This window comes from Protopterus annectens, chromosome 17.part0, assembly GCF_019279795.1.
Source record: "Protopterus annectens isolate FY-2018-M chromosome 17.part0, PAN1.0, whole genome shotgun sequence".
NCBI lineage: Eukaryota > Metazoa > Chordata > Ceratodontiformes > Protopteridae > Protopterus > Protopterus annectens.
Genome location: NC_056751.1, coordinates 67,474,909 through 67,488,555, shown reverse-complemented (window position 1 = coordinate 67,488,555; position 13,647 = coordinate 67,474,909). Strand labels below are relative to the sequence as shown.

Here is a 13,647-nt window from a genome sequence, read left to right as displayed (position 1 = left end):
CTAAGGCTATGCTCCTGCACACATACACACACACACACACACACACACACACACACACACACACACACACACACACACACACACACACTCACAGCTCCCAGTTCATCCCACACATCCATTGACACCAGCCATTCTACACATTAACTGCCATCTAATGCAGTTATCACACTCCCATAAGAATGATTACAAATTTCTGTCAGTACTCCTCAGTACTCACACCCATATACTTCTTTGGAATGATATGCACTCCTGTACTCCTTTCTCCACCTGTGCAAATGATAACAATTGTGTTGTGCCCTTTGTACATTGTTACTTGGGTAGCTTGTGTCTGATGCACAGCATGGCCAGCCTATACATGGGTAAGCAATGGCTGGTATTTTTGCATGCATTACTTCTACTGTTGTTTATCCTCCTAACTCTTGTAAAGTTATATTGTAATGCTATGTGCAGTCAACTACCACTTTGCTAGTGTCATAGTGTAATGTGACTGCATTCACCTGGCATGGTCATCCCCTGCTGCTGGCTTCTCCTCTTACTTCTCATCTGTCTCAGCTACCACTGCTTGGGAACTGGGAAATGTGGTCCCTACAAGTAGTTACCCTGCTGTAACTGCTTCTCAAGTATACTATTATGCAACATAGTGCAAACAGTCAGTATTTTGTCACATATGGCAGGGTCATATAGAAGGGCACCACAGGATGCATCTGGACAGCAAAACTGAGACTTCAGCAGCCCAGACACATACTCTATAATGATTCTGGTTTGTAATAAGGCATGAATGTACCCATGGTCAGTTATATAGATTTCTGATTGGTGTAATGAGTCAGGATTCCAGGGAATATCCAGCATCACCCACAAGATGTCCCTGTGGGTCACGCATTGCAAATAATTGGTAAAGATCACATGTGTGCCATATGTGGGAATTGTGAAAATTGCCTGGGTGACCTGCACACATAATGCAGATGATACTTTGTGCATTATAGACCACTTGGTGGTTAATTCAGTGATATCCTTAGCAATTAATGTACCTCCTTCATATTTCACTCTGTGGTAAAGTCCATGGCCACAGTGTCTCAGGAAAAAGTGGCTACAGCATAAAAGTCCTACATTATAATGGCTCTCTCTACTGAGGTATACGGGAACCGCATATGCTTCCCCACATGATTAAGCATTGCATAGAGTAAATGATGGAGTATTCTTGAGGCAGATACCTGAGTATCTCCCACTTTGTCCCCAGTAGGTGGCTGAAAGGTCCCTGTAGCTAATATAAGTAAAGGCACACATACCTTTGTATACACTGAGATAGGTACTCCATGACTCCAAAGGGGATGTAGTTAATGTATGTAAAGTGACACATACCTTTGTATCCACTGGAATAGGTACTCTACGACTCTCATGGGGCTGCAAGTGAGGCCAACACATGTCCACAGTCTGTTACATGGTGTCACTGTCTAGATAGTAATGGTCCAACTATGTCATTGTCATGGAGAGTATGAAATGTTAAGCGAGGTTTTATAACCAGGTACCTCAGGGGTGGGTGACGTTACTCACCACTGGATACAGCAGATGCTATAAAAGCCTCTTGCACACACATGTTTATAACAGCTGCATCAGTCACTGACATTGTACACTACTTTACCCTGTCTGCATATGCAGCACTTCATTATGTGGTCATTAGCATATAACATGGCTGACCATGTTTTTCAGCTGACTGTGTCACGTTTTTGAGTTTTCTGAATCCCACACACCCTTATTGCCACCACTCATCACACAGATTCACTTACCTTAATGTGACAAGGTTTTCAGAATTCGGCCCTAGATTAAACTCCTGACATTGCCAACAAGGCTGCAGCTACCATGCAGAATGTTTGTCTTTAAATACTTACCAATTTCTCTGGTAACAAATATGAATGCTCATAGGAACAAGGAGAGAACCCAAGAGATTTATCACTTTGGCAAAAATCAGTGCACACAAATTTCATATTCCACAGTTTCATATTTATCCGTGTATTTATTTACACTACTATAACATAAAAATGACATAAAACTGACTGTATGCTCATACACAGTTATTATCACAGCCACTACCATGAGCCTCATCATCATTACACGACATCAACATCAAATACTCTAATTTACCTCTGCAATAAGTGCATAGTTTGGAACCATCATTGCAATTGGTCTGAAAAGGGCCTTAAGATTATCTGGTAATTCTGTCCTTCCGGCATACCCAGGATTCATTGTAATAAATGCAGCACATGTCATAATTAGTTTTATTTCACGACCCTCAAACATGAATCTGGAAAGCTATTAAAAGACATAAAAAGTAAGACATATTTAATTCCAGAATGATTTTCCAGTTTAAAATTTTCATTTTTTTCAGCTAGCTAATGTGTATAAGAAACATGTGTAAAATAACTACATATCTAAATAAAAACCACTTTAAGGAACAGAAACTGCCCCAAAGCAGGTCTACATCTACACCTGCAAGTAAAATGTGAGCACCTATAAATGCATACATCAGAGGCTGCAGATCTCCAACATTCAGCTGGGTTTTTATCTGTCTGTGTTACATGTAATAAAAGTCTCCTTCGCTTTAGATGGTGTTTCCTCTTGAGTTTCTTTGGACTTTATTTATTATCCTGACGTACAAGACATAACCCACAAGTGCAGCCAAAAAAAAAACTAAGTGCAGTTATGCAATCTGTAGTACATAAAAGAAAACTCTTACACCTAACAGAAAGTGTTTAACTGAAACAAAAACACTGAGACTAATATCATGTAAGGACAGTTATGACTCATTTTTACTGCTCACTGCAAAACGCCGAGATCCAACTCAAAATCTTGGTTAATCTAGCTGTCTTCATGGTGTAAAAGAATGAGGCCCTGACTACATCCAAATGATGTAAGTTTGATTTCTAGCCTAGAGGGTTTAAAGGTTAAGAGGGGAGGAATTAGGGGAGAAGCTGCTGCTAGCACACTCATCCTGGTGGGAAGGTGTCCCACATTCAGGTATCATTGATAAGCTCTCCTACTAAATGTAAATCTCTGTGTAATTCATTGGATAGCTAACTGACCAACAAACAGAATGCAGGAAATAACAGTGGGTGGATCTGCATCCTCAGAGAGACCTGTTACTAATGGCATACCCCAGGGTCCAGTCCATGGGCCAATCCTCTTTGGCATTTACTTCTCATATGTCAAAGCAAATATTAAGGGTTTATAGTTGACCAAGTTTGCAGATTTCTGTAAACTTGGTGTCATCATTAACTCTGCAGAGGATACCAAGAGCCTCCAAGAATGCCATTGCTAAATAAGTAGCTGATGTCAAAACCATGGATTAAACTAAATGTCATGAAATGTATAATACTATTCTTTGGCAAGCATGACTTGCCTTGTAACAATACCCCCCCTCCCTGAAAGATGATCCTATAGTCAGTGATCTGGGAACCTAGACAGACCATGAACTGTCCTCTGACTACCACATACCGACTACTGTAAGGAAGTCATTTCCTTCCCACAGCTTATATCTGACATCCAGGTCAAGGGATATAATCATTCGACTGTACTCAGCTGTCATTCGGCCAGTCAATGAGCATAACACCCATTTCTGTAAGTATCTGTCCAAACACTTCTTACAACTGGAAAGCCTGCAAAACTTTCCTACTAAAAATCAAGGACATAAGTAATATAAATTATGCAGTCCATCTCATTTGTCCCTCTTCTTGGTATCATGCAGAATGAAAAAGGCAACCCCTAGCTTGCATATAAAGCCTACCCTGTCTGACCTATTACACATTTGCAAGTCCAGTGGTAGTATGAACACCAATCGAGGGATCTCAAGCTCTTCTGCAACACATATAGGACATGTTGGAAAGAGAGAATTATCTGTGACAAAGAATACCACGGTTATGGAATCGTACTGTACTACACAATAAACCAAATTACTTCTCTTACTCTGCTCAAATATAATTTGGTTGACTGGATAGGAAACTGCAAATTCACCCCCCCCCCCCCTGTTTAACACCCATGTCTCCTATAGATAGAGGCAACAAGTAAATATGCAAACAAATCCCTGTTCTGCTTGCCTCTGGGTTACACAAAACACAAGGGTCAAAACTGCTTGCCTCTGGGTTACACAAAACACAAGGGTCAAAACTGCTTGCCTCTGGGTTACACAAAACACAAGGGTCAAAAAAACACCATGGGAATGTAAGACTAGACTTCCTAAGACCCTCAACACATCAACAGCCTATAAAGTACCAATGAACCTATAAGAGCTCCACCTGAGGGAAGTACAGATACTGAAGGGCCTATAAATGTGGACCGTAAGTCCACCACTTAGTACACATGCACGTTAGTTAAAAATCTAGGGTGTGTAGGAGAAGTTAATTGCATGTGTAGGAGAAGTTAATTGCAATGGGGCCATCAGATCAGGCACTATACTATTTCTTTTTAACCAAAGGGGGAGGTGACAGCAGAATATATAGGAAAAAAGCTCCTTTCACCCCCACTAGATTATAATCACAGTTTCTGTCTCTTGCCTCCCAATCCTCCTGTTATAGGACACCAGGGAATGGATGATGATAGTTGCAAGGGATGGGGGCCTAAAAGAATGATTATACCTTTTGCTTACTCTCACTTTTGTTGCTAGTGTTCACCAGTGCTACACTACTGACTTCAGAGCTTATGCACTATAGTAATCTCACCATCTCAGTATTTTCTTACATTATTCCTTAACATATATTCTTCTACCGTCTCATGCCATCACACTACTAAAATTATAATACCTAATGCTAACCTCTTGGGCCAGAAAAGTCACGTTACCTAATCATCTGCATAAGTAGTGCTGTAAATTTTACTGAACAGACAAGAACATTTTATGAAAGAAAATGTATACTATTTAGGTGCTACGAAAGGCTATCTAATTAATTGTTTAGTTTTAGTAATGATATTTTAAATGTGGAAAGTTTTGCAAATACAATCTATTTTTGTTAGCAGCATGGGATTTGGCAAAATCTCCATACTCAAAGCTTTAAATTAAGGTAGCAAAAGTACTTTTCTTAAAACAGGTATTTTAAACTCTACCGACATTCTGGAAAATTATGGTAGTACTATGTGTAGTAGAGTACATTCCTTGTGTTTTAAAACTGGCATACTTATACATCCTAAGGACAGTGGAAAGCATAATTGTGTGAGGCACTCAAATCTAATACATGTCTTGTCAAAGCATAATCCTTAAAAATGGACAGAAGGTGGCAATCACACAGTCCCAACAGCCAGAACAAAAATAAATCAGCACCTCTTCCTCTCTATACTGCACTACAAGCATTTTGAAGCTTTAAATACTGGTATTGAAAGTGTAGTATATCAACATGTTATGTAGTTGCTTATGGTGCAATTAAAGAACATCAAAGCTATAACCAACACACACACACACACTCTATACATGTATATGCATATATATATATATATATATATATATATATATATATATATGTGTGTGTGTGTGTGTGTGTGTATATATATATATATATATATATATATATATATATATATATATATATATACACACATACATACACACACACATATTCAAGGAATAAAATCAGATGTACTATTCCATACTATTCAGTAAAAACACACAGTACAATAATACAATATACTGACAGTTCAGAATGCAGGCAGTGTGAATTGCAGTATCATACTGCAGACAGTTAATAATGCAGACACAGGTAAATGTTTTTGTGCATGTGTTGGTGGGTTAGGGTTACAGTAAGGGTTAAGTAAGGTGTTAGCTTCAGTGTTGTACATGTTTGCTTTTGCAGTTTTAGTGTATGAACCTGTCATGTGTTGTGATAGTGTTAAGGAAAGATTTTTTTTTTTCAAAGTAAAGTGTAAGGTTAAAGCCAGGGCTGAGGTTAGGGTAAGCGTGCATTAGTAAGATGCTTTATTGGATGAAATGGACACATTTCACAGAAGGTCAACTGTATAGATAGCTAATCTGTCCAGATAACTGTTATTTTAACAATAGTTTGAATGTTGTAGTGGTTTTCCATTATAAAAATAGCATTACAACATGACTGTTGTTTGTGAAGTTTATGCAGTTTGTTTTAAGAATATCTATTCAGTCACTTTTTTTTTCAGAAACATTTCTATAGATATTTATTTAGTATTTATAAATGTTTCTACTGTTTCCATAATAAGATATGCATATACAGAATTTAAATGAATGAACTGCTTTTTTGGTTTACAGTGTAGGAGCATTAAGTATTTCTTTTGTTATCTATGTATATATTAAAATGGAGCAGTTTTCTTGTAGCATAGTAAAACAACAGTGCTTAATTACTACACAAGTAGTCTTTCAATAACAATGACATACTTTTATGAGGCAAAAAAAGTTGCTTTCAGACTAAGTTATAGTTTATTAATATATCTTTATACCAAGAAAATTATGCATTGCAGCTGACTTACAGGTCATCCCCTGTATCATATACCTTCACAATCAACAGTCTGTGGTTTTACTATTGATATCCTAGTTGGTTTAGTTTCTTGATTCTAACTGAGGTATACATTTTGATATAAGCATGCAAATCTGAGAAATGGTAATAACTGCATCAGCAACTACCAGTAATACATACAGTTACATATCAAGATATAAAAACACGCCTGAAGTATAGTTATGGCAGTTTAGGAAACGATAACATTATATTCATTTTTAATTGTATCCACATGCAAATGATGGAATGTTAGACAATGCAGTGCATCTAACTCACTGTTTTTTTTAACTACACTGAAAGTGACACACTTTGCAGAAACTTATTCACTATGAAATCCTGGTCTGGCATGCGGTTTTATCATTTTAATTATTAATGTTCATGGATTTTCATCTAACAAAATGCAAGTTCAATCTGCCAAAGCCAACAACTCAGCTGTAGAATCACTTCTCTCCTACTCAGCTGGTAAGAAACGGAACGCACTCCACCCATATCTTACCACTATAGCCTCCTTACCCCAATTCAAAACATCCCTAAAGCGTCACCTAAACAAGAATTGGCTATGTCCATGTCTAGACCCAGGCTAACTCGACATACATGTAACTCTTGAAGGTAAATGGTGCAATTAGGAATAAACCTTCTACCTAAACAAACCCTAATTATATTTACTTCTCTATAACCTTCAGAACAACATTCAATAAATCTAACCTAACTTCCCATGCTCAACTTTAGAATGCTGTGTTTCTAACTCCCTATGCTAACCATTTTAATCCCTTGTCTTTACCTCCTCTTTTGTATCCTATTATCCTAGCTTTTCTACAAATGTCTTAAACCCTTCTACATCTAATTTCCAAGAACTCTCCTCTTAGCTAAACACCTTTTTCTCACTAACTGCCTTTTTTCTCCGGGTAGTCACTCATGACATCAATCTAAGTATCATGCCATTCTATACACTCAAAAGCTTTGCTATGATTGCTGTACATATGTAATACTATAAACCTACAATGATCTTAAACTTCAACGTAACCATGTATATATATATAACCTCCTACTGAAATTTTAAGATTTTAAATATTTTAATGTAACCATGAATATTGACCGTCATCGTTTTGTACATGTGGAGATTTCTTCCTGGGCCTCCACTGAAAATGGACATGTATCCAGTCAGACTTTCCCGGTTAACAAATGTAAAATAAAAATAAAATAAATAAATAAAATAATTTTACTTTACTACTGTAGCTGTTAATCTGCTTATTTTTCATTGTGTAGTTCTTGCAATCTAGAAAAAGGGCCTTATACATTTCATAGTACAAGGAAAAGTGAAGCGTCATACAACTTACAGCTGTATTAACACCCAGGTCTCAGTGTGCGTGTGTGTGTGTGTGTGTGTGTGTGTGTGTGTGTGTGTGTGTGTGTGTGTGTGTGTGTGTTTCTCTTTTGGGGGCACTGGTATTTCAGCATTATGAAAATAACTGCAAAGCATTCGCCATAACCATGTGCAACAGGACTTTGTGTTGGGAGGTCTGAACTTCAAGCCATTACAGAACTACAAAAAGGAAGAGCAAGCATTCATCCTACCCTGGTGCAGAATCTTTTATATTTCTGAAACTGAAAAGATGTTAGTTAAGACCACACTACCTGTTTACGGTACCACAGTCCCACTCCATTACAATTAGACCCATTCACTTCATGCCTCTTGCAGCTCCACCCTGCTTTGAAGTCAGCAGTCACCATTGTTCACCAAAATTTTATTACATAAAAAAGGACAGTACACTAAAGAAATACAGTAATACATTATGTCTACACTAAGAAACTGACTAGTTAATACTCACCATTCCCTACTAAAGCTAAAATATTAATAGATTAATAGTAACATAACAGAACACCAAGAAAGCTCTTTCTTTGAGGAAGAATTTTATTTATTCTGCATCACCATTGCTTTTAGTTGGTAGACATGTCAGTATCTTCAAAAAAAAAAACTGTTTTAGGACAGGTTTATGTATACATCTATTCAAGTATAAAATATACTTACACCTATAGCTATTCTGTGTCATAGAGGGATAAACTCCTATGCCACAGACAACCCGATTTAGAATAGCAGCTTGGACATCTGCAGGAGATGGATGGGGAGGAAGGGTGTGAGCAACCTCCACTGGCTCACTCTTCCTGTGGTGGCAGCTCTGGCTCACCAATGGAACTCAAGTCTATCAAGCCTGCACTGACATGTGCAAGTTCCACTGTGAGTTGAGTGGAATTCAATGTGCAGAGGCACGTTTCCTTACAGACAGCAGCTATAGTTGGGCTTGGAAGAGTGACTGCAGAAGGGGATGCTCTGTTGGTGGAGAGGGGAAGTCACCACACAAGCCCAACAAAAAAAGCTGACCAATGTCTTACAACCGACGGAGCGAATGAGCTCATAGAGGCTTCCTGGCCAGGAAAAGATGGTATGTAGGGCTTTTGCCTCAGCTGGGAATCCCTGGCTCTTGTGAATGCAGAATGAGTGGGCTGATATGATGCAGGGAGAGGAGCCACTGGGCTCGGTCTTGTGAGGAGGTGGGATAAAAAAAAAATAATTCCATCTCTTACACACAATGTAACTTCTCTTAACTGAAAAAAAACATCATCTCATGCAGCATCATACCAATGCATCCCACCCCATACCATACCATACCATACCATACCATACCATACCAGCAGTATTGTACCCATACAAAAGCACTGCTGGACACTGATGTAACAAAAAGTGACAACCACTTCCTAAGCAGCACTGTGTACTATTTAATATACAAAGATTTTATAAAAACTTTTATTATCAAAGACAACCACTTCCTAAGAAGCACTGTGTACTATTTAATATACAGAGCCTTTATAAAAACATTTATTATCAAAGACTCATAAAGCAGTGATGACAACATGACCTTCATGAGTATTTGCAGTTTTGCATTCAGGTACATTCACAGTACTTTCATCTTGTGATTCTATATGTTTACATACATATGGATGAATATTTCCAAAATCAAATAATTTGTTGAAAACACTGCAAAAGCTACATCACCATCATCAGAGTCTACTTCTATATCAATTTTGTACTCAAAATCAATGTTAAAAAAACTCAGTGGAATTCAGTACAAATGAAAAAATACAGAACAGGAATTATTTTCACCCAGTGGTACTTCCTTTCTTCAGAAGATGTCATCTAGCCCAGGGAACCTTTCAGAGTTCATTAATTAATGTGAATACAGTTGAACATGGCTAGCTGCTACAAAGTAAAATGGAACTAAAATAATTTAAAAAATAAATTACTGAAATATGCTTCATCATCATAAAGGGTCACAATGACTTTAGTTCACCTAGAAAAAAATTATTAAGTCACTCTTTAAATCTAGTTAGCAGTTATCAAACAGCCTATCTAACCATGTATAAAAAAATTCCTTCCTAAAGAAAGTTGTATACACATTTTGCTCATATAAATAACCTTGTTTCCTTTTTTCATACTTCCTTGGTCTCTGCAAAGGTTACAGTTTACATTACAAGAGCAGCCAGTTATTAATGCTTACCTTGTAAATTTTGCAAATCTCATCCAACTGTTCTGAATGTAACTCCTCTACCTACAGCCAAGTAGCCCAGTGTCCCATCCAATGACAAAAGTGCAAAAGCAGTATTACCTAGCCCTTTCTCTACTCTACTATACTTAATATTCTTAACAGTGTTTTTTTAACAGTTCATTGTAAAATATTATTATACACTGCTAATACATCACTCTTGCAGCAGTTTCAGTTATTAGGGTTATATCCTGCACAGGATATGACCAAACAGTTAGCTTTTCAAAGCTTCTGATTGCCTTCCACAGGCTCCAACTGTCATGAGCTTGAGCAGAGATCAATATAAAAGGCAGTCATAGAACAACAAAAGCTTCAGAGCATTTTGCTCAAAAAAGGAAGACAATATATACCAACTGTTATGCAAGCTTACTTGCACAACTGTACTATATTCAACATTAGATCACTGCTGCAGTTGCCATGGTTCTGGTAGAAAAAAAAAGAAGTTATGTTCTTACCATAACGTTCCATCTGTGTTGTTGATCTTCATTCATTTATTACTGATGGACATCCTAGGAACTAAATCGGCTGTTATAACAAGCTCATGCCAGCTAAAAATCTCTCGAGCTAAGCTTTTACCCATAGTGCCCCTCTCTACATTACCTCAAATCGAGTTTGCCCGTAAGAAAGAAAGAAAGAAAGCAGATGCTTTATTTGAGCAACTTTCCTATCCTAGGCTAGGACCATATCCAAACCTCCAGGAGTTTTTGGAGGGGGATGGCGGGTGGGTTGTAATGAATGAATGAAGATCAACAACACAGATGGAACATTATGGTAAGGACATAACTTCTTTATCTGATGTTGTTAATCTTCATTCATTCCTTATTGATGGGACAGAGTCCCTAGCTACTTTGTTTCCTGGGAGACCATGTGGAAGGATATTCCTGAATACCACTGAACCAAAGAAAGCTCTCTCCCGGAGACCATGTCCAATTTGTAATGCATGATAAAGCTGAGGAATGGCCATGTTGCTGCTGCACAAATGTCATGCATGGAAGCCCTTGCATGGAAGGCAACAGACATTGCAACCAATCTGGTTGAATGCGCTTTGACTTTAGATGGTAGGGAAGCTTTGTTCTGTTGATAAATAAAGCAAATGCAATCTCTCAACCATTTAGATAAAGTAACTATGGAAACAGGTCTTCCCAATCTTGGTCCTGAGAATGATACAAATAACTGGTCAGATTTCCATAATGATATAGTTCTGTCAAGATAAAAATGCAATTGTCTATGCACGCCAAGCAAATGTAGTGAATATTCTCCTTTATTAGCAAAATGTGGAAAGAGAACTGGTAGATCAATCATTTAATTAATAGTCAAGTCAGAAATAACGTTGCTAAAAAGGAGGGATTAGTCCGGAGTGATACTCTGTCCTTATGGAACACTATGCAAGAATGTTTTATGCATAAAGCTTGCAACTCAGAAATTCGTCTTGCTGAAGTAATGGCCACCAAGAAAAAAGTTTTCCAGAATAAGAACTTCAGATCGCAACTGACAGCAGATTCAAAGCGGGCATGAGTCAAGGATAGTAGAACCAATGTCAAACTCCAGGGCTCGATTAGCTGTTTGAAGGGGGGGGGGGCTAATGTGTGTAATACCTTTCAAAAAGGTTTTACAGAGGTGGTGTAAAATCAAGGAAGAGTCCTTGAAACCATTATGGAAATTGGAGACTGCTGCCAAGTGTACTCGAATAGTTGAAGCTGCGGCTCCTGAATGAAGGAGATTATTTCTAACACCATAGAAAGAAGAGCCAAAAAAGGCTTCACTCCCTTTTTATGAGACCAAATTATGAATCTTTTCTACTTGCTTAGATAAAGTTTCCTGGTGAATGGTTTAAGGGAAGCCAGAAGAATGTGGCGGACAGGGGAGGCTAGATTGCTTTGCCTGGAAATTACTGGAAGTGGAGGAACCAAGCTGTCAGCTTGAGGCTTGATATGTTCGGATATATCAACCCTTGTGGGTGCGACAGCTATTCCAGAGTTGGATCCAGAATCCATGGTTGATGTACTAAGTGAGGCCAAAGAAAGGGAAACCAAATTTGTCAGGGCCAGTAGAGTGCAATGAGGATTACTCTGCCTTTCAACTGAAGAGCCTTCTTTAAAAATTATGGGATCAGAGGAAGGGGTGGGTAAGCATAAAGAAGTCCCGTGGGCCAATCATGCACAAAGCATCCCTTGGGGACTTCCCCTGTGGGGGAATTAGGGCAAAGAAGCTGCTGCATTTGTGATTTGCGGGGGATGCAAACAGATCACAGCAAGGCTGGCCCCAGTGACTGAAGATCTTCGCCACTATGACAGGATTGAGGGACCATTCATGAGGTAGGAGAATGCATCTGCTCAATTTGTCTGCAATTATTACTATTGGAGATAAACTAAAAATTTCAAAACAGGTGGAAACACTTAGAAGATATGAAGATAAATATAAGGGAAAAGCACAAAATAAGAAATATATTGATGACCCGAAAAAGTTTTATAGAGAATTGTAAATAAGGTAAAAGGAATTGAAAGACCGCCAAAAACAGAGGAAGTAGATGCATTTTGGAGAAGTATCTATAAAGATCCTGTGGAACATAACAAATATGCTAAATGGATAGAAGTAAAAAAAGAATAAGAAGTTTAAAGGTACAGGATATGAAATGGGATGAAATAACAGCCAGAGAGATTGAAACAAAGTTGAGAAAAGCCTCTAACTGGAAAACCCCAGGCCCAGATGCAGTACCTAACTTTTGGCTTAAAGTATTAACTTCTTTGCACTAGGACTTAACCATGAGTAAGAACTATTTATATGTGCACCCCGAACACAAACCGCACTGGTTAACAACAGGAAAAACAATGCATCTGAAGTAGGAGATTCATTTGTCAGCAACCTGTGGGGTATGGATCCGATATCGGATCCGAACCGGCATGGTTTATCCAGCATGGGATCGAGCTCCTACCCTCTCCTCCCCACATAATACCCTCTGCTCTCCCAGCGACCTCGAATCCTGGTTGCACGTGTTCATGGTGACAATCTTGATTTGACTCCTACAGCTAAGTAGAATCTCTTGTTATTTATAAAGTTTTTTTTCGATCTTTAAGTTGTATATTTATAAGTGTTAGGTTAGGTTCCCCTTCTTTTAAACTATTTTTGGTAATTTAAAGTAATTCCCTCCCTCCCCTCCCTCCTCCATGTGTGCGGTGTATTTGGGGCTATTTAGTCTCTGTAGTTTGTGTTGTGTCTCTGTAGTTTTTGTTTTTTTTGTGTTAAAAAAAAAAAAAAATGAAAAAAAAAAAAAAAAAAAGATTCGAGAAGATATTCTTAGATATACTCGAAAAGCTCCATAAAGCTTTATCCCCTGCTTTGGTGGCCACTGCCATGTCGATGCCTTGATCACTTCTGCTCTGGATATTCCACCATTCCAATCTGTGCAGGGAAGGAGGCATGGGTTGCGGAGAGGCGGGAGGGGACTCGGGGCGGGACTTTTCTTGCCCAGACTTCGTAGGCCCCTCCGCCCCCGTGAATTTACTCTCCCTGCTCTACTTGCTGTCTCTTTCCTCCCCTCACACTCTCAC

The 13,647-nt window shown here is 38.4% G+C and overlaps 1 protein-coding gene across 1 annotated transcript in view; it reads right to left on the bottom strand.

The window, feature by feature from the left end:
* DNAH6 (dynein axonemal heavy chain 6) overlaps positions 1 to 13,647 on the bottom strand; it is a 5,071,261-nt gene that overhangs the window by 2,649,828 nt on the left and 2,407,786 nt on the right. Inside the window, exon 32 of the mRNA XM_044059309.1 lies at positions 2,140 to 2,307. Within this exon, the coding sequence (XP_043915244.1) occupies positions 2,140 to 2,307 (168 nt within the window). The remainder of the gene's footprint in view (positions 1 to 2,139; positions 2,308 to 13,647) is intronic.